At 45.4% G+C, this 24,171-nt stretch overlaps 1 protein-coding gene and 1 long non-coding RNA gene across 3 annotated transcripts; one reads left to right on the forward strand and one right to left on the reverse strand.

The window, feature by feature from the left end:
- Positions 1 to 5,531: 5,531 nt before the first annotated feature.
- Positions 5,532 to 7,340, forward strand: LOC129345193 (uncharacterized). Of its 2 annotated transcripts, none has more exons than XR_008598465.1 (3): positions 5,532 to 5,615; positions 6,308 to 6,397; positions 7,171 to 7,340. It is a non-coding gene; the product is annotated as an uncharacterized LOC129345193 (long non-coding RNA). The 2 variants fall into 2 exon arrangements; XR_008598464.1 differs by lacking the exon at positions 5,532 to 5,615 and adding an exon at positions 5,994 to 6,189.
- Positions 7,341 to 9,178: 1,838 nt separating this feature from the next.
- ADAL (adenosine deaminase like) lies at positions 9,179 to 22,401 on the reverse strand. The gene is made up of 10 exons (XM_055002779.1): positions 22,328 to 22,401; positions 17,821 to 17,951; positions 17,254 to 17,314; positions 16,050 to 16,137; positions 15,763 to 15,844; positions 14,978 to 15,104; positions 14,203 to 14,283; positions 13,232 to 13,370; positions 11,387 to 11,487; positions 9,179 to 10,019 (listed from the first exon to the last, which is right to left on the reverse strand). Exons 1-10 carry the CDS (start codon positions 22,367 to 22,369, stop codon positions 9,801 to 9,803), a joined length of 1,071 nt encoding a protein of 356 aa, XP_054858754.1. The 5' UTR covers positions 22,370 to 22,401; the 3' UTR covers positions 9,179 to 9,800.
- Positions 22,402 to 24,171: the final 1,770 nt, after the last annotated feature.

A 24,171-nucleotide genomic window follows, 5' to 3' on the forward strand; every position in this document is an offset into this window, starting at 1 on the left:
ATAATCAACTTCCTTTTTGTATTTTGTTTGGAAATTCCCTTTAACATGGGGTGCATTTTATTTTTGTCTTTTATGCCAGGTATACAAACAGTGCAATCCTAAGCAGAGCTATGCCAGTCTAAGACCATTGATTTAAATGGGCTTAGGTGAGAGTAACTGTGTTTAGGATTGCACTGTAAACCTTTCTGCAACACTCCGGTAGCAAAGTGCAGCTATTATTCTATTGATGTATTGTACCTGTTGGCTGAACAGTATGTTGAATTTCCTGTTGATCTTTTTTTTTTTAAATCTTAGAAGGAACTCTGGATTTCCAAACTTTTGTTAATGTCTTGTCTCTTGTTCCAAAGACACTTCCTAGCATATGGTACAGCCAAAAACTATGAGATTTTTTTTGGTATTATGTGAATAAACAATGCAAAGGTTTAAAAATGCTCTCCGATGCTTAATACTGACCTGATGACAATTAGATTGTGGAATGTCTATTTTTGGAATTCTGTATTTGGAATTTTGTATGCTTAAGGAAACTTTCCCGCAGTTATCTCCACTGAGGGAACCTTGAAACCTTCAACATGACAATAGATTGTGTGTAGAATAAAATCTCCTTGAAAATCAAATTAATGGTTAATTCTGCGGATCCTGCTCTGGTAAACATCTGTAGAAATTTTGGTAGGTGGTGGAAGGGTCTGAATTCAACAGTATGTTGAATTTCCTGTTGATCTTTTTTTTTTTTAAATCTTAGAAGGAACTCTGGATTTCCAAATTTTTGTTAATGCATGCAAAAACAGAGAATATCCATGCAAAAACAGAGAATATCCATATTTTTCTCCATGTTGTGAGATATTTTTTTTAGCAGCAAAACTACAGGAAGGAAAGACTTTTATTACAGATTACAGTATCAGTAAATATTTGTAAAATAAAACAAAAATGGATACGGGGGCGCGGAGGGAGCTATACAAGGCTGAGCATCAGATGGTATCTGCTAGGTGGCTCCCAACATCATAGCAAAGCAGCAAACATAATAAAACCATTATATTTAAAAAATCAGCAGAACAGGATAAAAGATAAGTAAAACATTGGATAGGTAGGATCTTAAAACATGCTATAAATAGTAAAAAGTCCAGTAGCACCTTTAAGACTAACCAACTTTATCGTAGTATAAGGTTTCAAGAACCACAGCTCTCTTCATCAGATGCAAGATGGATCTGACAAAGATAACTGTGGCTCTCGAAAGCTTACACTACAATAAAGTTGGTTAGTCTTTAAGGTGCTATTAGACACTTTACTATTTTGCGATTACTGACTAACACGGCTAACTCCTCTGGATCTAAAACGTGCTAAGATCTGCATAATATAAACCTAAAATCCTAGCAGTATAAAAACAAGACCACTGAGACATTCTAAACAGCTTGAGAAAATGCAAAGGGCTGTATTACTCACAACAACGAAACACAGAACCATTTGAGTGTGTTTCTTTTCGGATCCGCTGGTTGGCAAGGTTAAGACTGGTGGGGAGGAGAGGGGGCATGCCCTTGTGAACGTAAAGCCTTCTCTCTTTCCTTATTTTAGTCAAGTTATATCCAGTTTTTTTTTTAAAAAAAATAAGATCTTGACTTGCTCTGTGTTTCAGTGAGTAGGGCCCTCCCACAACTTTGAACAGCTAACCCAGATATCCTTTTCCTGTGTTATTGCGGTGCGGTAAAACTGTCCCCAACGATTCTTCCATTTGTATGCTAAGAATATCTCTTGGGGTGGTGTCCACTGGTGGAAATATAAACACAGGATTGATTGAAAGGAGTGTTTGTGATCACACTGATGGTATCATTTGATATAGGAGAAATAAAGAAGTAAGGGTGCACTCTTAGACTCTTTGTTATCTTTGTATTCCACCTTTCTTCCAAGGAGCTAAAAGAGGCAACCGTGGTTCCCTCTTCTTCCATGTTATCCTCACAACAACCCTGCGAGGTCTGTGATGCTGACAGCGCCTGGTCCAAGATCACCCAACAAGCTTCATGATTAACAGGGTTACATCAGTGCTTAGTTCTCGTGGCCCCTTCTTACATGCCCAGGGTAATACAAATCACCACTCTGAGGTCAGGAAGCAATTTTCCCCAGGCCAGTTTGGCAAGGGATCCTGATGGTGTTTTACCATCTTCAGGGCATGGAGGAAGGGGTCACTGGGTGTGTGTGTTGGGGGGAGGTACTTGTGAATTTCCTGCATTGTGCAGGGGGTTGGACTAGATGACCCTAGAGGTCCCTTCCAACCCTATTCTATGATTGTGTGCAGATTTGAACACGAGACTTTCCATTTATAGTCCAACACTCTTTAAGTGCTATACAATACCATAATCATCATATTTAATAATTCGTCATGAATCCACGAAGCTGCTCTAGAGAGCCAGACCCAGGGCTCATTTCGAGGGGGAACGTGCCAGAACACAGTTCCGGCAGTTCCCCAAAGAGGTCACACATGTCAGGTGGCCCTGCCCACCTCACTCTCAGCCATTTTGGGCCCGTTTTGGCCTGGATTGGGGCTAAAACAGCCCGGATCTGGCCTCTGACAGGTGGTGGATCACTCTCTCGCTCAGCAGCGGCCCAATCCTGACCATTTTGGACCCCTTTTTGGCCATTTTCAGCCCCTTTTTGCCATTTTGGGCACAATTTCATCCCTGAATGGGCAGCCAGGACAGGTGATGTCAGGGGTGTGTGGCATATGCAAATCAGTTATGCTAATGACACACTTCCGGTGATGGCAAGGGGCGTGGCATATGCTAATGAGTTAGACTAATGAGTTCCTCCAGCTCTTTTTCTATGAAATGACCCCTGGCCAGACCAATAGTCTTTCAAGGTCTGCTCTGGCAGTGATTTTTCTCAGGTGAACGTCCGTCACCTACTGCCCGATCTTTTGAACAGGAGATGTGGGGGAAATTGAATCTGGAAGTTTCCGCATACAAAGGAGCTGCTCCACCACTGAATGACATCCCCTCTTCCTTGGCACCAGGTAGGTCATCGATGTGTTTGGGCCCAAGGCATAAAGATCCTTCCAGGTGTCAGGACAATAATCCATCCCAGAATTCAGTGCACGATTATTTCTCCACGAAGCGGCAAGCAGGACCCAAGAGTATGGCACAAGCAGAAGCGTGCAGTTTTTCTGCAGTGTGAGGATGTGCGATGCATAATTGGTCCCCAGCAAGTTCTAGCTCATAATGTGTCTCCGCATCATGGAGCACCAGCATGTGCAGCCGATGAGGCGCTGCCCCAAACCAGCCAATCGCCTTCAAGCACAGGCCATTGTGACATCATTGCTAATGTCTTTGGAGTCAAAAGCAAAACAAGACAGTCGAATCTGGGGCCAGCCAAGGGATAGCTTGACCACAACATGGCTCACTCTTACCAGTAAGTGCAACTGACTCGATTTGCACTATGAGTGTTTCTCACCAATATTCAGATCGATTTCGTTGAATTCGTACCATGGTCTTTGCTAATAGAGCTGAAACTTGGAAGCCTGAATGTGGCATTGCTGGGCAATTGCAGAACGGCTCCATTGAAGCAAATTTATTCGTCGTTGTGCGGCAAATCCTTACCGAATGTGCCACAGAGATGGCATTCGGGAACAGATGATTAAGAGATGGTGCCCTCATTCCAAACCTGAAACGTCTGAGTCCTCCTCTCAAATCTCCAGATGCCCCCCCTGCTGCTCTTTGTGCTCTTTGGGTATTCACAGCAACCCTGAGGGTAATTTCCTCAGCGTCCAACATTACTATTTAGTCCCAGCCTGCAGCTTCCTTATGGGCTAAGAGGGCACTTTCTGGTCCTCCTCAACAACAGCAGGGAAACTTGGGAGCAAAAATGGTCACAGCAAAGTCCTCTCCCCAAACCTCTGCTGATCCAACTGCAATTCTTCCCTTCAGACAGGTAAAAAGATAAAGGTAGTCCCCTGTGCAAGCACTAAGTCAATAATGACCCATGGGGGGATGTCGAATTACGACGTTTTCTTGGCAGACTTTTTACGGGGTGGTTTGCCATTGCCTTCCCCAGTCATCTACAACTGGGTACTCATTTTACCGACCTCGGAAGGATGGAAGGCTGAGTCAACCTTGAGCCGGCTACCTGAACCCTGCTTCCGCCGGGATCGAACTCAGGTCCTGAGCAGAGCTTGGACTGCAGTACTGCAGCTTACCACTCTGCATCATGGGGCTCCTCCCTTCAGACAGAGAATAATCGCCACCCCAAAAAGGTTATTTTGCCAATTTAACACTGTTAAAAACGGTTGTGCGATTCTTACCTTTTCGGGTTGCTTCTTGCAACCCTGGTCCTAAATGGATGTTTTTCTCTGTAAGAAAAAAGGTGTGGGGCCCTATTGTGGTTGTTTGCATATTGCAGCTCTCTTGATAGTCTGGATTTAGGGATGACTGTAAATAGTCATGACAAGTCCTAGCGTATCACTACTTTATCACCTAAGCCTGCCCTTCTCTAACAGTAGCCAAGGCAAAGTTGAACCACTTGGCCAATCCAAGCAGAGATGAACCTTGGGTCCCTATTTGTGGAGGCTTAGTTCATCTTCCTTTGTATTGTTCACAGACAATATACTGTGCCTCCATATGCCGTCTCCCCAGATTACAGCAGGAATAAACCAGCGTACCTTTACATTCCTAACCCAGTAAGTATAGCTTTCCTCTTCTACTGCGTTAATGTGATGAACATTTTGGGGCTTGGCGAGATAAGATTGCCAACTCCACATTAGGGGCTCAAGAGGGCAGGGTTTGGAGGGGAGAGACCTCAGCAGGGTATAATTGTTAATTTTATTTTTGTATTCTTGAAGATTGTGGACGATCGTGGCTTCCCGAGAGAATATGTTAAGCACCGTGGAGGCATGATTATCGATATGAGGCACACCACAGGTAAGAGGCCTTTTGGAGCTAAACCGGTGCTTTCAAGATCTCCTCATTTCAATTATCAAAAAAGTTTGTTGCTGCAATTTAATAAAAAAAATAGAAAATACACATTTTTTTTTAAAAAAAATGTATTATTTAGTATTCCTGATCTGGATAGCGCAGGCAAGCCTGATCTCATCAGATCACAGAAGCTAAGCAGGGTCAGCCTTGGTTAGTAATTGGATGAGAGACCTCCAGAGAAGACCAGGGTTGCAGAGGCAGGCAATGGCAAACCACCCGTTAGTCTCTTGCCTTGAAAATCTTACCATGGGTCACCATAAATCAGCTATGCCTTGACAGCACTCACCACCAGGATTATTTAGTGTTAAATCTTTTATCCTGCCCTCTCAAGAGCTGGGGGGGGTGTACATGGATCTCTTCTGCAAGGCTATTTATAGAGGATACACAAGAATAGGGGAGACTAACCCGGTTAGTCAGCTCAACAAATTTACAAAGACCGGGAATCAACCAATTAACCAGTTCACACTGGTATTTTAGTAACAAGTGCAAAGTGCAAGTAATGTAAACAGTGTACAATAAATAAATATTCAAAGTCCATATGAGCAATACATAAATAGTCCACAGTGGGAGATCCAGAGGTAGGAGAGCAGTGTGCCAAGACGCCAGTTGAATAGTTCACAATCCACACAGGGACAGAGAATTGCCGTGCTGACGGGCTAGTGCGTACGTATATTTTTCAATTCCCGTTTCGTGTTAAAACACTTCTTCTTGGGCACATCAATCACTGGAAAATGCAGATCTCCTGGTCACATACCCTCCTGGATCCAATTCTATCTCTGCTACAAGCTTTCCAACGGACTGTTTTGCTCAGTGGGGTCTGAGCAAAATTGAAAATTTTGGGAATTGAAAAATATACGTACGCACTAGCCCGTCGGCACGGCGATTCTCCGTCCCTGTGTGGATTGTGAACTATTCAACTGGCGTCTTGGCACACTGCTCTCCTACCTCTGGATCTCCCACTGTGGACTATTTATGTATTGCTCATACGGACTTTGAATATTTTATTTATTGTACACTGTTTACTTGCACTTTGCACTTGTTACTAAAATACCAGTGTGAACTGGTTAATTGGTTGATTCCCGGTCTTTGTAAATTTATTTATAGAGGAAGTCAGTTCATGGAAAGCCTGTGGTTTTAGAGTGTCAGACACAGACTAGTACAAATTTCCACTAAAACTCACTGGGTGACTTCTCCCTCCCTCTCTGCCTGACCTCATACTTTTTTGTGAAGATAAATGGTAGGAAAGCCACATCCAAAATGCTTTAGAGGGACGGAGGCTGTTGTGTCTGTCAGTATGGTCTTATCTGTAGCTGGAGAATCGTGCTTTTGATTTGCCATTTTTTTTCTTTTTGTAGCATTTGGTCCTTTGTGGGGGGAGAAGTGGATCAATTACGTCAACGTGGTAAACTCCGTCAAACCTTGGAGAGCAGCCGGCAAGCCCTTCGGTCAGTGGATGGAATTTTTTGCTTTCATTTTCTTCTTCCTGGTGGTCCCTCTTCCTGTCCTGCCTTTTCTAGGTAACAGATACACAGCACCCATTCACACATGGATGTACATCACCTGCCACATACTGTGACAATTTGCACACCCAAGGTCAGTATCTTCCAGCACTGCTGAGAGGTGAAAGGCAGGACTGAGAGACAAACTCCAAGAGATGAATTACACGAAGACATGCACGTGAAGGGGGTCACAATGTTAGCCGGTAAGCTGAGTCTTAAAAGGCTTTGACAATTTTCCCTCTCTACAAAGCCTGCAAAGATCACTCCTGAGCGGGTTTGTTAATTTCCTCTTCGCCTCCCCAAGGCTCTGTCAGTATCACTTCCCCTTCTAGGAGGTGAAGAGGAAATTAACAAACCCTCTGAGGAGTCTTCTTTGCTGGCCCTGTAGAGAGGGAAAATTGACAAAGCCTTCCGATCCGTCTTTTAAAACTCAGCTTCCCCGCTAACATTGCGACTCCCTTCATGTGCATGCCTTTGTGTAATTCGTCTCTTGTAACTTAGCTCCCAAATGCCAAAATTCGGAGCGGGGGAAGGGGGGGAGATCTGTGCTGCTGGGGAATCCTGCAAATTTGTTCTCATGATATTTTGGATGGGTATGGCAAGGGACTCTTCGTCCGGGAGGCCTGCAGCTCCTTCCAAGAGCTCCAACAAAGAATGGTGAAGGAACTTTGGACCCTTTTAAACAGGAAGGTTCCATACCCCTCTTCTGTCTTTTGCAGTATGCGACCGACTCTGGCTGTGGACCAGCTAAAAGGAGAAATGAAGAGCTGGAAACGGGGACTGAGGACTTCGCTGTTCTGTGCTTCATTGAACAACCCGCACTAAACAAGATAAGAGCCCTCCTCTGAGTTACGTTTCCTGTAATGTGCCGCCTTATTAAAAAACAACAACAATTAAATCAGTCAACACTGAAAGAAAAGCAGCTCATCAGGTGTGGTTGTTACAAACTGGGCCCCCACTCAGTCCCTGGGAGGATACTGGAATACCAGTGCGATGTAATGGTTAAGAGTGTCGGTCTAGGTTCTGGGAGACCCAGGTTCGTATCACCTCCACGGCCTAATTGGAATCAAAAAGAGTCCAGTAGCACCTTTCAGACTAACCAATTTTATTGTAGCATAAGCTTTCGAGAATCAAGTTCTCTTCGTCAGATGAATGGTACAGAAACTGGTCAAATATAGAAGAGGAGCGGGGAGGAGGGAAGGAGAGCAAAGATGCAATTAGGGGGGGAGAGGGAGGTTATTGAAGGCTTATACTGCATTGGAATTGAATGGTCTAGCTGTTTTACTGCTACAAACTAACACGGCAAACTCCTTTGAAACCTCACACCAAAAGGAGATGTTTACATTTACTAGCAAAGGAATGTTTTGGTTGCCTCCCCGCTAATTGCATCCTGTCCCCTTCTGATATATGTCCCCTTCTCTCCCCTCTCCACCCTCCTCTTCTGTATTTGACCAGTTTGTACTGGACTCTTCTTGATTTTGCTACCACAGACTAACACGGCTAACTCCTCTGCATCTATGGCCTAATTGGAATGTGTCCGTTAACCCTCGACTGTCCCTCTCCTTTAGGACAGAGAATTGGAAAGGTGCCTCACTTGTCTAGTCATACAAAAACAACCCTCAGCAGAAAGACCAAAGATTTCAAGAACCAATAAACATTTCTCCGCCAAGAAAAGGGAGGGAGTCATACATTTTCCTCAGGCGCTGTTTATTGATGCTACTCTGCTGTATTCAAACAATTTCCATTTTCTAGCAATTCATTACACCACTGCAGACAAAACTTCTGGGCAACTTCCGCCGAATTCTGATCCTTAAAAACACTCCATTTCACCCAAGCGAAAAGAAACAATTCAGAAAGTAGAGTTTGTTCAAAGGGTAGAATCTGTCACTCGGAAGCCGCTTTCCTCTACTAGGTGTTTAGATTCTCCATTTGTTTAAAATTACCTGAGTTTGCAAACAGAAGCCAGAAACGGAGATCTTGGAAACCTGGTCTAAGGCACATGGGTGGTGCAGTTTACACATGCATGACTGTCCCTTAAATTTTTCTCCACCTTTTCTTTTTACTGCCTACTTGACAATGGGCAGTTAAATTTATATATGGTGTACATAGGAAAGAGCTTGTTCACAAATATGCACATGGCCCTTTGCTATCATGCACAAGTGGAGAACAAGTCCCGTGTTGCAGCACTAGAAAGGAGCTGCACTTCCACTGATGCGCACAAAACCTTCTTGCATTTCAGATTCCTGTTGTGGTAGCATTTGATGTGGGGTTTTGCCTCTGCCTTGTGAAGGGAACTTATTTCCATAACCCCCTTAAGGCAGGGTGTACAGGTGAGACGGGTCCTCAAAGAGACACCTATCACCTGCTCTCTGATGAAAACAGGATGTTTTTTGTCTTGTTGCAAAAGAGATAATCTCTTCCCAGAGTAGAAGACAAAAGAGGCACCACAAATTTCTAAGAATGTACATCCTTGGGCTGGGTAGAAACGCAGCTACAATGCATTTGGCTTGCTAAGACCACTACCCAGTCATAAAGTAAAAAGAGACTATGGTTGTTGTGGGTTTTCCGGGCTGTATTGCCGTGGTCTTGGCATTGTAGTTCCTGACGTTTCGCCAGCAGCTGTGGCTGGCATCTTCAGAGGTGTAGCACCAAAAGACAGAGATCTCTCAGTGTCCCTGACACCTCTGAAGATGCCAGCCACAGCTGCTGGCGAAACGTCAGGAACTACAATGCCAAGACCACGGCAATACAGCCCGGAAAACCCCCAACAACCATCGTTCTCCGGCCGTGAAAGCCTTCGACAATAAAAAGAGACTGTTTGATGTTATATTCTCCTCCCCACCAGAGGCTGATATAAAAATATATTTGCCAAGTTGGGACCTACTATGCTATGTTACATTACTTACTTACCTTTGGGAGGTTATTTTGTTTGTTTCTCTCCTGAGCTTTACAGCTGAAAATGTCCTAATCTACACACAAGCAGCTGCACACAAAGCAGGTCATTGCATGACCAATTTTAGGATCAGTTTATCCATTCAACAGCATTGAACAGCAAAGCTTTCCTTGGACATTTTTGACTAAGGGTGGGTTGCAATTATTTTATTGCTCCCCCCCCTTTTTTTTACTCCCTGCAATAGAAACTTAGCATGTCAGGGATAAGGGCTCCACTTAGCTTTCTCTCTGATAGGGTAGTTTTCTTCAAGCAGGGGCACATCGAAGTTAAATAACAGAATATTCAAACAAGCCACCACCCTGGTGCAGGCTGAAATGGTACGGTGTGAAGAGGTCCATCTATGGGATGCACAAACTAGCCCAAGAAGCACCCCCTCACACAAAACATGTCATGGATTCACCAATCCTCAGCCCTCCCATTGAGTTGCTTAAGGAAGGATGGTTTTAACTTGTTCCACTTTTCCTGTAGCTCTGCTTTGGTGCAGGCGCCAGCAAAAATGTGGTCGATGGCGTTGTAAGAAAGGTCCCACATCTGCGCTCCGGACAGCTGAAATGTGTTCGCCACCAGCTGGTACTCCCAAGAAAGGTTGGTTGCAAAAACGCCTTTATCGTCAGTCTAGTGGAAAAACAAATTTGGAAAAGAAGCCGTGTTCAAAGCTGCTTTCAAGAAGACAGCCCTTTCCCTTCCTAGAGCTCTCCTCGAGATTACAGGATCCGGGCCAGGTCTTATCCAGCAGGGCTTTTCTTACGTTCTTACGGTTTGTCAAAGGACACATTCAACATAAATCTGTCATCCACATAACTCCTGAGCATACGCTCCCAGAATCCCACAAAGGATTTTGGCAAAATTACCCACGGCGAAAACAAGCTAATTAGAAACAAGGTTTAAACCAAGTGTTTTATACAATAACTCCTACACAGGCATGCAATTATAACAATTTAAAGATGCACCGATAAATTATTACAATTAAATATAAAATGTTCTATATCCAATATTTACAAGAGCCACACACAAAAAATAAGAAGGTGCCTCATGATTTTAAGCAAACAACTCACAAATTCCAGCTTCAACGTTAAACTGCCTACAATCTTGAACTTCTGAAGTTAGAACTTCTGTTATAAAATGCCTTCAGTTCTAAATGTATACTGTTTAGAACTTCTGTTTTCATTTCTGTTAACAGGTAGCCCCAGGTTATTCCTCCGTTTCAACAGTAAGCCTTTATGAATTAGCCTGTTTTCACAGTGGGTTGTTTATTTCGCTAATATGTTGTATATTCAGTTGGTCATTTTCTTTACAAAGGATTCTGGGGCACGTTCTATGATGCCACTACGTACGGGGGACTGATCAATTTACCCTGTGTGGACATCACATCCACGCTATCCTGCAACTAAATGTTCACAAGGACACATTTGTCATGTTGGCAATTGGCTCAAACAGCCTAACTGTGCAATTTTAAACCGAGTTATGCCCTTCGAGTTCCACTGATATCCATGTGCTTAAAGGGGTGTAACTCTACTTAGAATAGTTTCAAGCGAGTAACTGTGCTAGTCCGCAGTAGAAGAGCAAAGTTTGAGTCCTTAGAGACCAACAAGACTTTTGGTCTTTTTAAAGACCAACAAGGTTAAAGATCAACATGTTTTTATCTGACAAAGGGAGCTTTGACTCTCTAAAGCGTACACCCTGGAAATCTTGATCTGTACGGTGCTACTGGACTCAGATCTTGCTCTTCTGTTGAGGACGGCACTGTTAAAGAGGGCTGGGAGAAATTGGAGGGGAGGGGGCTTAAGTCCACAAACAACTACAAGCCTTGACAATTACTGCTGCTGCATCCGTGTGCTCTTCCACTATCTGCTCGCACAACAGATGCCTGTTTCCGGCATGCTTCATTATGAGTTAAAGTGGAGACATTTGTAGTAGGTCTCCAGCCTGCATTTGACATGGAAGGTCTGGCTCTTTATGCCCAGGTACAGCAGTCAACTTACACACAACACAACGGGATGTCCCGCGTTGTACCAGAATCCAAAGTGGTGGCGGTCACTCGAAGGCACGGTCTGACCTTTGAGGTTTGAGGTCACGCAGAGTTCTAAGGAAAAAAAGGAAAGCCGGTGTTAATAAAGGACATGCGCACAAGGAGTTTCTCTCGGTGCTACTTCTTACAGTTTGAGAGCGGGTACAATTCTTACAATTCAAATCAGTAATTGTGCACGCTCACATATAGTGCTCTTAATCAGATTTCACGCAGGACTCATTTTCTTTGGGGACTCCGAGAACAGATCCATGCCCCAGACACAGATGTGGGCAGAGCTTGATTTCAACATTTGGAGAAAGGTATTAAAGTCATTTAGCAACCATTATATTGATTCACAAATCCTCCCCCATGCAACAGATCTCCAGAGCGAGTTACAAAAAATGTTAAAACCTCAAAGCATAAACATCGTATCAGTACAGCCACCTCCTCAAAGCAGAGTGATTTGCCACAATTGTAAAAGAGTTTCCAGCCTCATTTTTAGAAAGCACTGCTTATCACAATTCAACACTGCACATCCCGTATTTTGGACTGCTTGCACACCGCACCGAGCGCCTTCTGAAAGAGGACTTGTCTTCGGCAAAAGGCTAGTAAAGATGTTACAGAGAGTCTCCAGAGCATGAATGAATTCTCAAGTTTGCACGCCCCGCCTCTCCCAGGACAAGGGGGGGCGTGCAAACTTAAGGATGCCGTACCTGGTTTACCTCCCCCCCCTGCCCCCCCTGCCTGGAACTGGCATTGAGCATCACCTTATTCACTGGCCCCAACACAAAAATTGCTATTTTACACAATTGAGGCTGGAAGGCTAAGCAATAGCACAATCATGAAGCTAGAAAATTTACCCAGAAGAGGGAAACACCACGGGCCATAGGAGAAAGAGCAGGCCTCTAAGCCAAACCATGAGGATTCTGCTCCAGGGCCCGTGAAATTATCGCTCCTCTTGTGCAAGGACTGGTCTGTTTTTCCTGCTGAGACAGCTCCACCTGGTGGAACATTCACTGGTTAAAGTGGTGGTGTGGTGGAAAGGGCCATCAAGTCATAGCTAACTTACGGCAACCACTGCTGGGGTTGTCAAGGCCAGACACTACCAGAGGTGGCTTGTCATTGCCTGCCTCTACAACCCTGGTCTTCTTTGGCGGTCTCCCATCTGATTACTAATCAGGCAGGGTGTTTTTATTATTTTATTGTGAAATATCCAGCCTGATGAAGAGTTCTGGGGAACTCCAATGCTTGCACAGTGTGAAACATCTTTCACCTGACCCATTTGATATAGCTCTTTTTCTCACACTCTCTGACAAGGCTCCCCGCCACCATTTGGTACAACCATAGAGTTTTGAAAGAATCCTAGAGGGTCACACCAACATGATGATGTCGCTTCTCGGTTTGCACCAGAAGTGGCATCATAGTGTTGGCACAATACTTCCCATTCCCCTAAGGCTCCTACCAGGTGCCAGCATTGGCTGACAGCCATATTTTCTGAAGTGACAAAATGTTTGATGTGGGATTAATTTTCACACCAAAGCACTTTCAAATCAGTGCCCCATCCCACAAATGTTGAGACTGCGTATATCTGAGAGGCGGGACGATGGAGGAGGACAGGCATAAAAGATGCTCCCTCAGAGGCCATCAGCTTATCCTTCCGCCCTCGTACCAAGAGTAGACCTTCTCCTAGGCCGAGGTATAGTAGTGGCATTGTCGTTGCCATGGCAGCAACGACTGAGGGTTTTGCTATCAGAGGCAGCTGCAAAGGAAAGGACGAACCCTCACATCCTCAAGCTTTCTATTCCTCGCCTTTTCTTACCAAGAGGCACACCATGCCGTCTGACAAGCTGCACAAGGTCCTTGGACCTTGACGACGAAGAATGAAGAAACGTGCCGTGCCCGATTCGGTCCGGAGGCAGGCACAGGAGAAGTTTGGTCTCTTCGTCCTGGTCGGGGATCTAAAAACAAAAAACCCAAATCAGAAGAAATAGCCCAAGAGAACTCCTGATGAAGAAGACGGCAGACCTTTGCAGAAACACGCCTGCCAAGTTTTGCTAGCATCCCTTTAGGTTCTCTGTCCCGTTACATATTTGAAGTAAATACACGCAAAGATCATTGTGGAAATTAAAGAAAAAAGGGAGGGGCTGGGAAATGACAAAACTTCAAACTTGGGACTCATTTGGGATTGGAGTCCAGCGGCACCTTAGCGACCAACAAAATTTTTCAAGGGTAAAAGCTCTTGAGAGTCAAAGCTCTCTTCTTCAGATTTAGTAGGAAGTTTTTAAACAAATAAAGCAACAATGACTAGATATAAACATAGTTTCAGGTGGTCTGCAGCGGAAGGGCAAGATTCGGTTCCAGTAGCACCTTAAAGACCAACTAGATTTCTAGGATACAAGCTTTTGAGAGTCACAGTTCCCTTTGTCAGACAAAGGGAGCTGTGACTCTTGAAAGCTCATATCCTAGAAACCTAGTTGGTCTTTAAGGTGCTACTGGACCTGAAATTTGGATTTAAATATGAGCGCAGCAAACAGAAATCTGCACGGACACGTGAAGCTGCCTCGCAGCGAATCGGACCCTTCGTCCATCAAGGTCAGAATTCTCTACGCTAACTGGCAGCCTCTCTCCAATGTCTCAAGCAGTGGTCTTTCCCTTTTCCTGCTACCTGATCCTTTTAGTTGGAAATGCCAGGGGCTGCACCTGACACCTCCTGCATGCCACACAGATGCCCTGCTACGGAGGCACTGGCCACTGCACGGGCAATTTTTTAAAAGAAAAATAGGATGTTACCTCTGAAAGGTGCAACGCCAGCCTCAGTCCTGCTTTTTTAGCTTCCCAGAGGGGCTCTAAGAAATCCTTGCCATGTCCTGCCTTAAAGATGACAACGCAACAAAAACGAAGTTTAGTAAGGAAATACAGCAGGCTATTTATTTATTTGCTCGAGGCAGCTTGCAATTAAAATAATTTAATTATATAAAATGACAAGCTGTTAAGCAGCACCGTAAAACAGACCCCAGACCAGAAGCAGACCATTTTAAAAAGCTGGCAAGATACAACCCCTAATCAAAAGAATAGAGAATGCTTTTGGCATTAGTAACATTCGATTTATATACTGCCCTTCAGGACAACTTAATGCCTACTCAGAGCGGTTTACAAAGTAAGTCATTATTATCCCCACAACAAAACACCCTGTGAGGTGGGTGGGGCTGAGAGAGCTCTGAGAGAGCCGTGACTGACCCAAGGTCACCCAGCTGGCTTCAAGTAGAGGAGTGGGAAATCAAACCCAGCTCTCCAGATTAGAGTCCCGTGCTCTTAACCACTACACCAAACTCACATTAACATATGAAGCTGTCTGTTACGAAGTCAGACCGTATTTCCTTGGGTCTCCCCAAGATCTCAGAATGTGAGCGGCATTCCACATCTCCTGCAACCTGAGCTTTTTTAACCTGGATATGCCGCAAACTGCACCAGAGATTCTCTGCAAACAAAGCAGACACTCTGCTACCAAGCGACAGCCACTCCCCAAACATCCGGAGCACACGTGATTGTTAAAAGAAAAACTTACTGTCGGATTTCCACTGAGATCGAGTCCTACAACCACCCCATCTGTGGAAAGCAGAAACTCTTCAGCCAGTTTCACAGTTTCCTTGGCAACGGCCGGTCCCCCTCTTCGATCTACTGAGATTAGAAACCTGAAGCACAGGATTCCCAAGTTACTAGCAGCCAACAACACGGCAATGGACACTCCGGTGCATGCTGGCTGCGGGTCTGACCCGCTGCTTATTCCAAAGCAATCTTATTGCAATTGCTTATTGCTTTGTCGAAGGCTTTCACGGCCGGAGAACAATGGTTGTTGTGGGTTTTCCGGGCTGTATTGCCGTGGTCTTTGCATTGTAGTTCCTGACATTTCGCCAGCAGCTGTGGCTGGCATCTTCAGAGGTGTAGCACCAAAAGACAGAGATCTCTCAGTGTCACAGTGGCACTGAGTGACAATGAGAGATCTCTGTCTTTTGGTGCTACACCTCTGAAGATGCCAGCCACAGCTGCTGGCGAAACGTCAGGAACTACAATGCAAAGACCACGGCAATACAGCCCGGAAAACCCCCAACAACCATCAATCTTATTCATTCTAGCAAGAATACTTCGGTTTGCCTGGATTCTGTCCTAATGTCTGAATGCTGGTTTTCGATCCAGATAATTTGCTTTTACAAATAAGATGGCTGATTTAGGAGTTGGGGTTTTGTAGAAACAAGCTGGCAGCCCATAAGGAAACCTGATAATACATGTTAAGTTTGGGGAAATTCCACATGTAAGACTAAACAGCAAGATGCCTAGCAACTCTGAACTTACCTAACATCTATATCCAGTTCTTCTTCTTTACATTGCCTTATACCTTCAAGTACGGTTTCCACGTACGCTCTTTTGGTCATACCTAGGAAAAAACACAACTAGGTGAGCCACGACCCCGGCTCTCAATTTAACGCTAGAAAAGGCATTGTGCTTTTGACGTTCTAGGGCCTCAATCCTGGGGCCTGTCTGCTCCAAAGATTCAACATGGTGGGGGCAAAGTATTTAAGGAATAAGAGTACTTATGGGAGGGGGGAGCAGGTGGTTTTAAAAGAAAAAAAACCAGTCACCTGTGGCATGCTCCTCTCTGGGTGTGCTCCTTAACTCCAGGTATTTGACACCATCGGCTGCAAATTCCCGAATAACATCCTTGGTTACCTGAAAGGGTAATATTTGTGACATCAATGGACGATTCTGTTTCTAGGGCCTTTAAAAGAAACTATTAAGTAAGTATTGCATCCATTTTTTCCATTATCACATACAAAGCTCTCCACGGCCTCAGACTTCACCCATAGACTTCACCACTATGTTGCCTTACGTACTATCTGTTGCTTTAAATATGTGCTCCTATGTCAGCCCTAGAATTGCTTATGTTCTGTTTCAGCATTTCTTCAACTCTGTATTGGGATTCTTGCTAATGTTTTATCTTTGTAGCCTTGCATTTATTCACCCTATGGCATTGTTTATGAAACTGTCCTTGATACTGACTGTACTACTCTCACACTGTGTAATGCACCTTGAGTCTAAGTGAGAAAGGCAGACCATAGATGACATAAATAAAAATAAATATATAAATAAATGTGCTATTTATTATATTAGCTCAGTGTCACTGCAGAGTATGGGTTAGAATTTCAGCTTACTGGGGAAACTTAAGTTCGAACTGAAGCTGACAGATGGCGGGCCAGCCATTCTCCCTCTGCCTACTGTACCTCATAGGAAGAGGGAAGAATGATGGATACATCCCTGGACATCTGAGAGGAAGAGAATGATAGAAAAGTGAACACCATCCAAGAGCACTAATCCTCAGAAAGACAAAATGGCCAGTCAGCCAAAGGCAGGCCCCCTTCTCAGCCAAGACGGGAAATCTAAGCAGCAAGGCCCCAGCTTAACATGTGCGCAAAAGTATATAATTCAGCTTGCAGAAACAAGCCTCTCAGTCTAAACCCTTGAGAACAGTTCCGCATTTGCAAAAGGGGCAGACACTGGCGACCCCGGATGCAAGAAAACAAGGACTCGACGGCCAGCTTGTGCAATCAGCAGAGAGACGACTCTACAGCTATGCAGTGCACAGTCACAGATTCGCTATCTCTTTGCCTGGCCTGCCTCTCAAGATAGCTGTGAGGACGAAAGGAAGGAGTCATAGAAGAGGCACGCTTCCTCGTTGGAGGAAGTGTGGAATAAAAATGCAGGAATAATTAATTTTAAGAGTGCGTTTAGAAATACCTTTGCTTTCTTACGCTTTTAACTTCTTAAAAGAAATATGAATCTCTTTACCATTAATATATCTTCAGTCCTGCTGGTAACCTGATGGATGATCTGAAACATCTGAAAGCATCTGAAAGAAAAAAAGGAGTAAAAGAGCAACACCCTGAAAACATGTTCATGAGCGCAAAGCACACGTTGGCCTTTGGAACTCCCTTCCACTGGATTTATCTTCGCTGCAGATCAATTCATGGATTTCTCAGTGCTATCCCACCCCACTCTGGAGCCTCCCTTTTCTCTTGCTGCCCTGCCCCGATCCAAAGCAGCTCCAATAATAAGAGAAGCCCCTGTACAGCACAGAACTGGCACACTGGAAGTAGGGGGCCGAGTCAGACCCTTGCACTTCTGTTTAAAAGACGACCACTCCAAACGGTAGCGCAGCATTGTACCAACTCTTGAAGACAAGCAGGTTGCTTGCACTACATGCCTACTTGCTCAGAGAGAGACATTCGGGATGGGGTGGAAGGGGGAGAAAGAATGGGGAAACGCTGCATCCGGTGCAGCCGTATAATTCAGTACCCCCAATCCAGCAAACCCGGGCATACATCTTTAAAAGCCCACGCCTTCCAGCATACTCACTCTTCCAGGCTCCTTCTCTTCCCTTTGTCAATCATAGTCATTCCATTATGAACCTGAAGGTTTGGCTTCTGCGCCATTAATTTCTTCATCGTCTCCGAACTGATAGAGCCGTTCAAGTGGGCATGGAGTTCCTACATCAGAAGCAAAATGATGTTTAGTTTAGTCCCGCCATCCCACAGGTATCACCTAAATCATTTCCTTCATGGCATTTAAAGAAAACCGCACACCCAAAGCCCTCTTTCTTCTTTTTGTCACAGATCCAGGAGATGGCCGTGTCAGTCTGTCGTTGCAAAATAGTAGAGTCCAGTAGCACCTTTAAGACTAACCAACTTTATTGTAGCATAAGCTTTTGAGAACCACAGTTCTCTTCGTCAGATACAAGAGAGCTGTGGTTCTCAAAAGCTTATGCTACAATAAAGTTGGTTAGTCTTAAAGGTGCAACTGGACTCTTTACTTTCTTCCTTCTGTAATCTTAAATCGCTGTTATATTTTGGCACATATAATCAATGTCCCCGAACAATTTAGACCTCCCAATGGCCCCGTTTGAGCAACTAACCCAGTGAACGGGCTGGAACTACTCAAAGCAGTAGCTCTCTTAGAGCTAAGAATGCATGGATGGGAGGTCGCCAGACCCTTTGTTGCAGGGGCCCCCAACGTGGTGCCTGCCAACACCTTTTCTGGCAGAAAGTGGGCTGGGCAGGTGGGGCTTTTGCCAAAAAATCTTCTGACTGGCCATCGGAGATTTAATTGGCTCTGCAGATTTTTTAATAATGCTGCTCTGGCGGCAGCCACCACCACCGCGTGAGGATCTTCACTGTGTGACTGAAGATAAGCTGCGGCAGCCATTCGTATCTGTTCTCACCATATTGTGTCAGAACTGCAAAGATGCCCACGGGCTTAGAATGGTTGGGGCCCCCTGCTCTGATGTCTCTCTAAAAGAAAAAAAATATATACTATTTCTCACTCTAGGTATCATCAAAATTCGTATCGCAGAGAATGGGAAAACACCGATTCAAATCTCTTCTCGGCCACAAATTCACTAGCAGGCTTTAGACAAGCCGCGCTGTCAGCCCTTGACCTACAATATAACAACAGTGGCATAGCTCCCTGGGATTCTATTAAGGATTGCTGTCACAATGTATGGGAGACCTTTCGCACACCAAAAGCGCTGTACAAATGCTAAGTTTCATGGCTTTTTTTCTGGGAAAAGAGGTGGCGGAACTCAGTGGGTTGCCCTCGGAGAAAATGGTCACATGGCTGGTGGCCCCGCCCCCTGATCTCCAGACAGAGGGGAGTTTAGATTGCCCTCCACGCCGCTAAGCGGCGTGGAGGGCAATCTCAACTCCCCTCTGTCTGGAGATCAGGGGGCGGGGCCACCAGCCATGTGACCATTTTCAAGAGGTGCCGGAACTCCGTTCCACCACGTTCCAGCTGAAAAAAAGCCCTGCTAAGTATTATTAGTGACGTGGACAAGGGTGCTTTTGATCCCTGCTTTAATGATATATTGTAATTATACCAACATCCATACAGAATGCAACAGGATTTGAACCCACAGCAGGTCCCAATCACCTTGATGCCTCCGTCAAATCCAGCCAAAGGTGCTGGGCGTCATGGGCAACCAGCCAGACTAAGGAGCCAGGAGGTTGCAGTAGTTAAGAGCGCTGAACTAGAACTGGGTTCAAATCTCTCCACAAGTGCAATGCTCGCTGGATGATGTTAGGCCAAACACTTAGCCTATCCTACCTCACAGGGTTGTTGCGAGAATAAAAGGGAGGCGGGGCCAAGGTAAGTCATACATGTTGCTACGAGCCAGAATGAGTAATGTGGTAAAAGCAACCTGATCACCGCAGTGACTGATTTTGGATATCTTCTACAGCTCAGCATGTGCAATCTTTGCTTTAAGGAACAGTAATGAGAAACCAGCACAAAGCTGAATTTCATTCCAAGTCTGTTCATGATCCGTTCCAGCCGCCAGCGCTGTAGAAATCTGCTTGAGCCTACCCCGAGCGTACGTGCCGCAGCCCTCGTTTCAGACTCGGCTTATCTTGCTCTCCTTGTTCCAGATGTTCCTCCCTCCTGCAGACCGATTCCGCCGTGCATCAGAGCCACTCGCTTCGAAGTATCTCTCAGACACTGCGCAGCGGCTTCCAGAAAAAGATCCTTCCCACAATTTAAATTCTATAGCCATTGCAAGACGCAACTCGACAATACAGGATGCTATACAAAACCCACAACTGCTGCTATTTAACCAGAGCCGTGCAAGTGCTAGGGCCTACATCCAACACAAAAGTGACGCCATGTCTATGCCTACACCAGAAGACAGAAGCATAGCTACCAACCTCCAAGTGGGGGCTTGGGGATCTCCTGGAATTACTAGTGACCTCCAGATTACAGATCCGTTCCCCTTTTGACAATCGTTGCCTGGGCTCTATGACATCCCATATTTGCTGAGCTCCCCTCACCCTGCTCTGCCCCAAATCTCCAGAAATTTCCCAACCCAGAGTTGGCAACCCTCAACAGAAGCCACGCTCCAACAGCTGGGGCCTGCTTATCCCACCCCAAATCACCCCCATGAGTGACCACTGCGGGACAACCCACGATGGCTTTTAATCTTTGATTTTGGGCTGACGCCTTCAGCCAATTTTGCCAGGGCTGGCAGCCGTCTGCCTGTTATTGACAAAGCTCAAGCCGTGTGGGATGCTGACAGCAGCTTCCAGGAATCTACGCAAACCAAATAATGACAACAGTGATACACACGCACACACCCCACCCTTCGGGATGCATCAGAAACTGTTATCAGAGGCAACCAACCTTACGAGTGGGCCTCCCTCTAGCAAGCAAAAGACGAAAAAGAAAAGGAGTGACAGAGAGGAAGAAATATGCTGAACTGATTTGCTTCTGGCTAGACTGCCCGTCTTTAAATATCATTTATTGGAAAGCCGCAGCCGTTAATGAGGCCTGGCAAACTGCTGACGTGCATCCTATTTCACACCCAGAAAGAGCATCGCTCTTGCATTTGGCAACACCCCGTTCTCTTTGGAACCCATTCCGTCACTTTCTTCACAAAGACAAAGCGAGTCCTGCGTAATTCCAACACCCTATTTTCATATCATAGGGCGCTGCTTCAACAGCAGCAGCACAACCCTGCAAGTTTGTCTAGGCTAAGAGAGAATTACTTGGCCCAAAGACATCCACTGAGTGGGGGATTTGAACCCAGGGTTTCCCAATCCAGCACTCCAACTACTACACCACACGGGCTCTCTTTGCAGCCTACAGAATGTTAAATGGTCCATTTCCTTTTTAAACATTTAAGAACACATATTAAATTGAAGAGCAAGATTTGAGTCCAGTGGCACCTTAGAGACCAACTAGATTTCCAGGGTATGAGCTGTCGAAGCTCCCTTCGTCAGATACAAGGAGTGGGAAAAGGAAGGAGTCTTTATAATCCAGACAAAGACAAAAGAAGTTTTGACTCTCAAAAGCTCGTACCCTAGGAATGTTGTTAATCTCTAAGGTGCCACTGGACTCAAATCTTGCTCTTCTGCTGCAAATCAACACAGCTAATCAAGCAAAACTATTAAATTAAAGTAGCCTATTAAATACACAAGGAAGCCAGTATTTATCCACAATCTATTTATGTATTTGATTTTTATACTGCTTCTCTTCCATTCAGATCAATAATCGATGACATCCGTTAAAATAAAAAAAACATAAATATCCAGTAAAACCCAAACAAAACATACAGCTTAATACAAAAAAAACATAAAGCCACAGTAACCCTGCAGAGAAACATCAGTATTACAGATCCAGAGGAGTTAGCCGTGTTAGTCTGTAGTTGCAAAATAGTAGAGTCCAGTAGCACCTTTAAGACTCACCAACATTATTGTAGCATAAGCTTCCGAGAACCACAGCTCACGGCATCTGATGAAGAGAGCTGTGGTTCTCGAAAGCTTATGCTGCAATAAAGTTGGTTAGTCTTAAAGGTGCATCAGTATTACAGGTAATTACAGTACCCAACAATAAAGAGATGACGCGTAACTGATTTGCTGGGTGCTGCAACTGTACAGTGCAATGGGCAAAGGTATGGTAGCGGCTCTGTCCTGGAGATCGGCATGCTCCACCACAGCCAAAAAGCGCCCACTCCCCACATTTCATACCCCCGGCAGAAAGCTGAACCCTGAAGACCTACAGGCGTGCACACGAACAGCATATTTAAAAGGCAACCCAGAGGCCATAGAATGCAATCCTCAGCACAGTTAACCCCTTTCTAAATCCACTGGAATCAATGGACTTAGAAAGGAGCGGCCCTGTGCAGGATCACACCGAAGGCCTGCTAATCCAGTCCCCCCCCCTTGCAAAAGAAGCCCTCCCATTCCACGGGCGAGGGAATGGGGTCTTGTGTCTCTATGTCCCCCCACCCCGGGGAGGCGCTCATTGCATTTTGCAGAATTAATCTGCAGAATCTGCAAGAGCGGCCGGCGAGAAAGGGGTTAATTCCCGGGCTCACCACTTTGGGCAGCCGCCGGAAGAAGCCGCGCGCCTCCTCCATGGTGCAGCAGCAGCTCTGCCTCCCTCCTTGCAGCCCCGGCGAGGAGCAGGAGGAGGATTCGGGCCGCCCTGGGGTGGGGACAGGCGGAGCCACCGTGCATGGAGGCCGGCCCTTGGCTTTCTCCTCCTTTGCGCAGCGCTGTGCACGAGCCAGCCGGTGGCCTCCCGGGCGCGCCTCCTGCCGCGTAAACCTGGGGCACTTTCTGCGTGCAAGCCGAATGCACCTGACCCGCTGCCTCCCGGGCAGCCGATGGCTGATTTGGGAGGTCAAATAAATCAAGGCGAGATTGCTGGAATTGAGTTTATTTGCACATTCGCAACAAGGGTTGCCAGCTTCCAGGTCGTGGATGGAGAGCTCCTGGAATTATAGGTGATCCCCAGGGTCAGTTCCCCTGGAGAAAACGGCTGCCTTGGAGGACGAGGGCCCTCCCCAAACCCTGCCTTCCTCAGGCTCCCCCCCCCCAAATGTCCAAGAATTTCCCAATGTAGAGCTTGCAACCCCGCCAGGGCTTAATTGGAACATTGGACTCTTCTCTCACTACAGATGCTGATTTTCTGCTTTTCACTCCCCCTCTTTATCAAACTACATACTGGTCCAATTAGCACCTTAAAGCCCAACGAGATTTCCAAGGTATGAGCTTTCTAGAGCCATGCCTTGGAGATCTAACTAGCCCTTTTAGCGGCTCTTGGACTGGGATCTTGCTCTTCAGCCATAGACCAACACAGCTACTCACCTGAAAATAAAGGATTCTAAAGACTAATGGCTCTTTCAACAGAAAGTTTTCATTCTAGCATGTTTCCCTGGTCTAGATGCATGCATTGGAGCATCACACACGTCACGTATATTAAATACCACACCCATCTGCTAAAGTCACACATCCGAAGAAGCACTTTCTTGTTCATCAAAGCTGCTCATCAAACGAAGAATCATCCTCATGTTTATTTTTGCTTCAAGAGGTAACAGGTAACACAGGTAACACTCTGGAACTGTTAATTCTGACATACCAGTAATGGGGGGGGACCCAAAGCCCACCCATAGCATTTGCTTGGCACCCAGCAGAACAACCAAATGTGTGACGGGCCTGTTGGGTTTGAGATATTTCACTGGACGGAGACAATTTTACCCACAAGGCCTAGCAAAGAGTGTATAGCAGCACCATGCTCTGCAGCTGGACTCAGAAATTGGCCCTGTGGTTTATGTTTGCCTGTGCATAAGCAAAAGGGCCTGTACAACTACTTAAAGCATGCACATTTACTGTAGAATTACTTTTCATATTCTTGAGCAATTCCTGCTTCTCCATTGCTACATCATGGACATAGGATTGATGTGCTATGGTCCAAACCTCTATATGCTTCCTCAGGTAAACACCTCACACTGTGGCATTTACTCCTAGGAAAGCTATAGCTTATTGGCATGGAGCTCGGCAGTGTAGGACATAAGAGCAGCCCCCTCCTGGATCAGACTCGTCGCCTATCTAGTCTAGCATACAGTTTTACACCGTGGCTACCCAGTTTCCCTGGAGGGCTGGCAAGCAGGAACGGGAGGCCAAGGTCTGTTCAAATTGTTCCAATTGCTATAGAAAATTAATTTAAAATAATTTCAAAAGTTGGTTTCAGCAGAGAAAAGGAAACTTTTGAGAAAACTTGTAGCATTCATCCTAAATATATGCTTGCGGTTGATCCAGGAGAGAGAACCAGATGCATCCCGCAAATTAAATTCTTCCATTCTTATGAACTTTCAAAAGCCAGGACGAAACCTAATGATCGTAAGGTAGTTAAAACATTCTTGGCATGCAAAAAAAA

The sequence above is a fragment of the Eublepharis macularius genome, chromosome 18, assembly GCF_028583425.1.
Source record: "Eublepharis macularius isolate TG4126 chromosome 18, MPM_Emac_v1.0, whole genome shotgun sequence".
Lineage (NCBI taxonomy): Eukaryota > Metazoa > Chordata > Lepidosauria > Squamata > Eublepharidae > Eublepharis > Eublepharis macularius.

Excerpts from the sequence above, each read along its gene's own strand:
- ADAL (XM_055002779.1), bottom strand. The coding sequence starts at position 22,369 with ATGGAGGAGGCGCGCGGCTTCTTCCGGCGGCTGCCCAAAGTG. Across the intron at positions 15,845-16,049 it reads CAGAGAGGAGCATGCCACAG|GTATGACCAAAAGAGCGTAC; the intron begins GTGACTGGTTTT and ends GTTTTTTCCTAG. Across the intron at positions 10,020-11,386 it reads GACATCCCGTTGTGTTGTGT|ACTGACGATAAAGGCGTTTT; the intron begins GTAAGTTGACTG and ends TTTTTCCACTAG.